This window comes from Mandrillus leucophaeus, unplaced genomic scaffold (assembly GCF_000951045.1).
Source record: "Mandrillus leucophaeus isolate KB7577 unplaced genomic scaffold, Mleu.le_1.0 Scaffold266, whole genome shotgun sequence".
NCBI lineage: Eukaryota > Metazoa > Chordata > Mammalia > Primates > Cercopithecidae > Mandrillus > Mandrillus leucophaeus.
In genome coordinates, this window is record NW_012102765.1 from 2,020,800 (window position 1) to 2,028,778 (window position 7,979).

General features: G+C 39.3%; 1 protein-coding gene across 2 annotated transcripts in view; it reads left to right on the forward strand.

Annotated features, from left to right (window-relative positions):
• The window catches only part of PRKAG2 (protein kinase, AMP-activated, gamma 2 non-catalytic subunit), a 340,427-nt gene that overhangs the window by 315,554 nt on the left and 16,894 nt on the right, over nt 1-7,979 (forward strand). For both annotated transcript variants that reach the window (XM_011984322.1, XM_011984323.1), the window contains 3 exons: nt 2,163-2,244; nt 3,683-3,741; nt 6,234-6,279. In XM_011984322.1, the coding sequence (XP_011839712.1) occupies nt 2,163-2,244; nt 3,683-3,741; nt 6,234-6,279 (187 nt within the window). The remainder of the gene's footprint in view (nt 1-2,162; nt 2,245-3,682; nt 3,742-6,233; nt 6,280-7,979) is intronic.

The following is a 7,979-nucleotide window of genomic DNA, read 5'->3' on the forward strand; positions in this document are numbered from 1 at the left end:
CAAACCATTCAAATGGGCACACCTTTCCTGGATGCCATTTAGTTACAGAAACAGTGTATATTTGTGCCTTTTTGATAAAGGTGTGATTCAGAAACAGTTGATGAGTTTCTGGATGCCGCTCAGTTACTGTTGCTCTCCCACATCACTGGGTTGGCTCTACTCATTTCCCCATCTTCGTTCTCTTGTAGTTCATTTGACTAATATATACAATCCCTGCTATATTCAGGACTCAGTGCTGGATGGATTAAAATAAATGCATGAAATAATCGATGAGCTCCCCTGATGCACCAGTAGTCCTTATATTCTTGTGTAGGTGAACTAGATACATCATGAGTAGTTCCATATAAGGCAAAGTGTATCACAATAAGGGAATAAATAGGTACTAAGTTATTAGTCCTAAAGTCATCTGCCCTAGGTTCCTGCAATTATTTTCATTATTAAGTTAACAAAGGTTTTGTTTGTTTTGTTTGTTTGTTTGTTTGAGACAGAGTCTCACTCTGTCACTCAGGCTGGAGTGCAGTGGCATGATCTCGGTTCACTACAGCCACCACCTCCCAGGTTCAAGTGATTCTTGTGTCCTAGCTTCCCGAGTAGCTGGAATTACAGGTGTGCACCACCATGCCCAGCTACTTTTTGTATTTTTAGTGGACATGAGGTTTCACCATGTTGGCCAGGCTGGTCTCAAATTCCTGGCCTCAGGTGATCTGCCCATCTCAGGTGGCTTCCCAAAGTGCTAGGATTATAGGCGTGGGCCACCATGCCTGGACAACAAGAGTTTTTTTTAAGTAGTGAGTGAGAAGAGAATAATTTACTTTTAGTTAAAAAAAAAACTATACCATACCGTAGTGTAACACTTTTTTTAAAGAAACATTTTACCATCCCAGCTTCTTAATATATCAGTTTAATTTTTTTTGCCCATTTCTCATTGTTTCCATTTAAACACGTATTTTTATAAGTATCATAATGTATAATTTTACAGTTACACTTTTATTGTCATTGACCTTTCTTGATATAGTTATGAAAACATCATAATTATGTTAATTATTTGATTTTTTTTCTCATTAGTATGCTAGTACTTGGTAAGTTTTCTTTTGTTTGGGAGGTGGATTTTTTTTTCAGTTTTCAAGGTTAGAAGTAATGTCACATGGAACATTGTTGATTCAGGAATCCCACTCCTAAAATAATTCAAAGAGAAAAAGCTGTTGCTCAAGCAATATGAATACTTTTGTGATTCTTGACACAAGCTATGTTAGAAAAAATGTTTTCTCAATGTTCGGTGCTACCAGTGGTTTTATAATAGCCCTTGTATTAGGAGCTACGGCTTTAAAATATTGGCTTATTTAGCATCTACAAATGGTACTTTGTTTTAATTTGCATTTCTTGGGTTATTAATAAGGTTGGACATTTTCCCTGTACTTATTTGCTGTCTGAATTTACAGGATCATTTTCAGCACTGAGCTGAAAATTAACTAAAATTTTTATTTCAGGTAATTTGATACAATTTCAGTGTTTTCAGATGAATTAATAACCGTATATAAGAGATATTCGACCCTGAATTTCAATTCTTTTGTATGGTTTTAATTATATGAAGTATCTATGCAGACAAGAGTCCTCAGATACAGTAAGAAAAATATAGAAGTTAATTGCATTATTTCAGTTCCAAAAATAATTTCTCATCCCTGTATGCCTTTAGGTGTAATGTTAATAAATTCCGTTATTTTTAGCTTATCAAACTTACAAAACTTACTGTGGAAGATAACTGGTAAGACTTGGTCAAATGTGTTAGTTAAGGGTGTTTTTCTGGCCAGGTGCGGTGGCTCACGCCTGTAATCCCAACACGTTGGGAGGCCGAGGTGGGTGGATTACTTGAGGTCATGAGTTCGAGACGAGCCTGGCCAACATGGTGAAACCCTGTTTCTACCAAAAATACAAAAGTTAGCCAGGCATGGTGGTGCATGCCTGTAATCCCAGCTACTCGGGAGCCGGAAGTGAGAGATTTGATTAAACTCAGGAAGCAGAGATTACTGTGAGCCAAGATCGTGCCGCTGTACTCCAGCCTGGGCAACAGCGTGAAACCTTGTCTAAAAAAAAAAAAAAAAAAACAAACATATTTTTCTTCCTGGACTTTGAAAGTGTGTTTTGTTTCTCCTCTTCTTCTTCAGGTTAAAAAGGCCTTCTTTGCTTTGGTAGCCAACGGTGTCCGAGCAGCACCACTGTGGGAGAGTAAAAAACAAAGTTTTGTAGGTAAGCAGTCTGGGCCTGAGGAAAACCGAAAATGGAAACCTTGAAAGCAGAAAGCCTGAAGTATTTTAATAGATGCCAGTTTGGAATTCGACCTAGTAAACGTGTTTCCAAGTTAAAGAACTTTCTTGCTGGCAGGGTGCAGTGGCCCATGCCTATAATCTCAGCACTTTGGGGGGCCAAGGCAGGGAGATCGCTTGAGCCCAGCAGTTCGAGGCCAGCCTGGGCAACATAGCAAGACCTCACCTCTACAAAAACATACAAAAATTAGCTACTCAGGAGGCCAAGGTGGGAGGATCACTTGAGCCCAGGAGATCGAGGCCATGATCACTGCACTGTACTCCAGCCTGGGTGACAGAACGAGACCCTGTCAAAAAACAACAACAACAACAACAACAGACACACACACGCACACACACACACAAATCCTTGCTTTTACATACTGAGTAAGAAGGTGGAACTGCTAGTAAGGTCCAAACACTGTTGTCCTGTTTTTCTTTGCTTCCTCATTGAGAATACACACTGTTGTAACTTTTATGGAGCTTTTGTTGTTGTTGAATTTCTTTTAATTTAGCAACTTTTTGGCTCTCTGAAGAGCTTATATGTCTTTACCAGCCCAGTGAACAAACCCCACGTAGGACACCACAGTCAGATGTGAGCCAGCCACCCCACTTTGGGCCGTACATGGCATACAGCATCCCTGGGCCTCACACTCATCTCGCTGGTGCACACCTTTTTGGCAGGGCAAATTAGATGCTGTAAACATGACTGATGTCTCTGCCAGACCATTGTTATACTATTAAAACTGTTGTGTAACTTACAGCTATCTAAATGCCATCGTTACTTATCTTATGAATCACAGCAGACAATGCTATTGTCTCTCTTAGTATTCTTCACATGATTTTGAAATGATTGTTACACCTGCTTCTAGGTTTTAATTTCATCAGGGAAGAAGTTCATGTCTTTTTCATCCCTGTCATCCTAGTGTCTAGCACATCAAAAGCACTCAGTACATGGCAACTGTTTGTTAAAACCATTGTGTTTAGAATGCTTCTTGGGAAACAATCCAAGTGTCCAGAATTGTCACGTTTCTCAAGCTTATGGAATACTTTATCTTAAAGTATTTAAAATTATTTACATGTAACTGCAATTCTTTTTTCAAATTTGTATCAATTAATAAGTTTTCTCTCGTCGATTTCCAAATTCTGTGGTTAGTTCCATAGTACTTACTGTCAGGTTTAATTTCAGCTAAATTTGTATATCCAGTTTGGTATGCACAATTAACACATCAATAGTTTTAAATAATATATTAAACTCTGCTTGATATCTTCAAAATGTATTTTATAAGCTCTTCTAGTATATATTCTAAGCTCATTTGTCATTTGGAATTTTTTAAAATGTTTTCATAGCTTTGTTTTTAACATATAATTCTTTGTTCCAGGAATGCTAACAATTACAGATTTCATAAATATACTACATAGATACTATAAATCGCCTATGGTAAGTGGCACCAGTTCCTATGTCAGTAGTTGGGCTGTACATATCTATGTATGTGTATAGGTATATGTGTGTATTTTAAGATTTTTAATGTTTTCAGGTTTTCCTTTTTTGGTATGGAGTGCTGGTGGTGGTTGATTTTCCAAATATATATAACGTCCAGGGAACTTAAGTATAAAACTATCTTTACCGTAAGTCGTATATATGAAACTCAAAGAAGGGATTCTCAGGAAAAATAAAAGGAAATAGATTCTTTATTCAGCTTTCAGAATTCCTCGGCTTAGCAGAATTCTATTTGTTAGCTAGACGTTCTGTACGTTTTGCTTATCTCTTCAGGCCTATTGATGTGGTAGAGCTTAATTCAGTTATCCCAGCAATTGCAGAACAAGAATTCTATGTACTTTGTGATTTTAAAGAAGATAAAATGAGTCATTAAAATGAAATTCAGTTTTGACATTTTCCTGCTAATTAGGAAAAGACAGCTACTGGCTAATTTTAGTAGCAGAACTCTCTGGTCCCTGGTACAGTGGTTCTGGAAGAGCGTAGCTTCAAAACCACTTTTGTCCTTCATCTAACTTTGTGGTGTCTGAGATTCGGCCTGCTTGGTTTTGTGTTTTTAGTTTCTGTTTGTTTGTTCATGAGGGTGGGAGGAAGGACAGAATTGCATACTCTATTTAACTGGTCCTGTTTGGGGTACTTAAAAGGTATAAGTTAATTCAATTAATACTGCTTTATGCGTAATGCTCAATATTATCCAATAATTAAATTCTTACATAAAATACAAAAATGAGTTTCTTCATAAAACATGTTCTTGCCGGGCACAGTGGCTCATGCCTATAATCCCAACACTTTGGGAGGCCGAGGCCAGTGGATCACTTGAGGTCAGGAGTTTGAGATCAACCTGGCCAACATAGTGAAACCCTGTCTCTACTAAAAATATAAAAATTAGCTGGGTGTGGCAGCGGGCACCTGTAATCCCAGCTATTCAGGAGGCTGAGGCACAAGAATCACTTGAACCCTGGAGGTGGAGGTTGCAGCGAGCCAAGATCGTGCCACTGCACTCCAGCCTGGATGACAGAGTGAGACTACGTCTCCGAAAAACAAAACAAACCAAAAAACCATACTCTTAGGAAGTTTTACTGAAGATTTTGTAAATATCTTGTATTTATTTCCCATGAATCTATTATTTCTTAAATATTACCAATGCAAATGAATACTGGCTTTCCTTATAATGGTCATACCTCTGCTTTTGAACTAGCAAAATCAGCACAAGTATGATTTTTGAATAGATAGATTTCTATGACATGCAGCAAATCCCATAGAAGAAATCTCAGCAGTAGATTATGATATCAAAATCACAAAGCAGTTATATCTAAATATGCAGCCCAAAGTTTTTCTAGTATCTGTAGATACAGGCCAGGCACGGCTCACGCCTATTGTCCCAGTACTTTGGGAAGCCAAGAAGGGTAGATCACTTGAGCCCAGGAGTTTGAGACCAGTGGGGCAACATGGTGAAACCCTATCTCTACAAAAAAAAAAAAAAAATACACACACACACACACAAAAATTAGCCAGGCATGGTGGTGTGCATCTGTAGTCCAAGCTACTCAGGAGGCTGAGTTGAGAGGATTACTTAAGCCTGGGAGGTTGAGACTGCAGTGAGTCATGATCACACTTGTGTACTCCAGCCTGGGTGACAGAGTGAGACTTTGTCTCAAAAAAAAAGACCGGGCATGGTGGCTCACAGCTGTAATCCCAGCACTCTGGGAGGCTGAGACCGGCGGATCACGAGATCAGGAGATCAAGACCATCCTGGCTAACACAGTGAAACCCTGTCTCTACTAAAAATACAAAAATTAGCTGGGCGTGGTGGTGGGCGCCTGTAGTCCCAGCTACTTGGGAGGGTGAGGCAGGAGAATGGCGTGAACCCGGGAGGCAGAGCTTGCAGTGAGTGGAGATCGTGCCACTGCACTCCAGCCTGGGTGACAGAGCAAGACTCCGTCTCAAAAAAAAACAAAAAACAAAAAACTTGCAAATACATTTTTTCCTCTATATCTCACCTCATTTTCTTTTTCTTTTTTTTTTTTTTTAAGAGAGAGAGTCTCATTCTGTTGCCCAGGCTGGAGTGCAGTGGTGCCATCTCGGCTCACTGCAACCTCTGCCTCCTGGGTTCAGGCAATTCTCCTGCCTCAGCCTCCCGAGTAGCTGGGACTCCAGGCACCCACCACTACGCCTGGCTAATTTTTGTATTTTTAGTACAGATGAGGTCTCACCATATTGACCAGGCTGGTCTTGAACTCCTGACCTCAGGTGATCTGCCCACCTTGGTCTTCCAAAGTGCTGAGATTACAGGCATCAGCAACCGTACCTGGCCACCTCATTTTCTAATTGTGAATTGAAAATGCTATTATGAAAGCTATGTTTTGTTTCATTTTCCAAATATTTTTTCTATGTCACATATATATATATATAAATAAGAATTCTTTTATTTGCAGGTACAGATTTATGAATTAGAGGAACATAAAATTGAAACCTGGAGGGGTAAGCACTATTGGACTTTTAAAATCTTTTAGTATCAGGAAAGCTATGCTTAGTATGAAAAGTGTGTTTTAATTTTGCAGATCCTTTTCTCTCTGCTCCATAAAATGTTATTTTTTTTGAACATTTAAAAGTTGTTTTAATGATAATTTAAAAATTTAAAAAGTAAAAGATTTTACCTAAAAAAGACAAAGGTGCCCTGATGGAATAGGGGTATGAGAAAGAGTTGAGACTGTTAAGTTATGGAGAAAAGAACAAAATGAACAAAGACCAGGGAGTAACACTCTTTAAGCTCTTTCAAACCAGAGGACATGGTTAAACTGAGCCATGAAAAACACGATTTCTCCTGGTTTTCTACATTTAGTTCATCTAATGTACTTTGTATTCAGTTGCTGTTAAATTACAATACAAAAAAGTAAAATGGTGTGAATTTGATTTATTAATAAAACTTTCTTTTTTTTTTTTTTGGAGACAGAGTTTCGCTCTTGTCGCCCAGGCTGGAGGGCAGTCGCGTGATCTCGGCTCACTGCAACCTCCTCCTCCTGAGTTCAAGTGATTCTCCTACCTCACACTTCCAAGTGGCTGGGATTACAGGTGTTTGCCACCATGCCTGGCTAATATTTGTATTTTTAGTAGAGATGGTGTTTCACCATGTTGGCCAGGCTGGTCTTGAACTCCTGACCTCAGGTGACCCACCTGCCTCAGCCTTCCAAAGCACTGGGATTACAGGCATGTGCCACCCGGCCATAATACAACTTCTTTGATGTGCTGACATTATTCTCCATTGAGAATCATAATTGTAGCAGGAAAGACTGCAGTGTGTGTGGTCATACATACTTTATATATATATACACACACACACACACACTCTTTAAGTTCTAGGGTACATGTGCACAACGTGCAGGTTTGTTACATATGTATACATGTGCCACGTTGGTGTGCTGCACCCACTAATTCGTCATTTACATTAGGTATATCTTCTAATGCTATCCCTCCCCACCCCCCCGCCCCACAACGGGCCCTGGTGTGTGATGTTCCCCTTCCTGTGTCCAAGTGTTCTCATTGTTCAGTTCCCACCTATGAGTGAGAATGTGCGGTGTTTGGTTTTTTATCCTTGCGATAGTTTGCTGAGAATGATGGTTTCCAGCTTCATCCACATCCCTACAAAGAACATGAACTCATCCCTTTTTTATGGCTGCATAGTATTCCATGATGTATATGTGCCACATTTTCTTAATCCAGTCTATCATTGATGAACATTTGGGTTGATTCCAAGTTTTTGCTATTGTGAATAGTGCCACAATAAACATACATGTGCATGTGTCTTTATGGCAGCATGATTTATAATTCTTTGGGTATATACCCAGTAATAGGATGGCTGGGTCAAATGGCATTTCTAGTTCTAGATCCTTGAGGAATCGCCACATTGTCTTCCACAATGGTTGAACTAGTTTACAGTCCCACCAGCAGTGTAAAAGTGTTCCTGTTTCTCCACATCCTCTCCAGCACCTGTTGTTTCCTGACTTTTTAATGATCGCCATTCTAACCGGCATGAGATGGTATCTCATTGTGGTTTTGATTTGCATTTTTCTAATGGCCAGTGAAAGAGGACACAAACAAATGGAAGAACATTCCATGCTCATGGATAGGAAGAATCAATATTGTGAAAATGGCCATACTGCCCAAGGTAATTTGTAGATTCA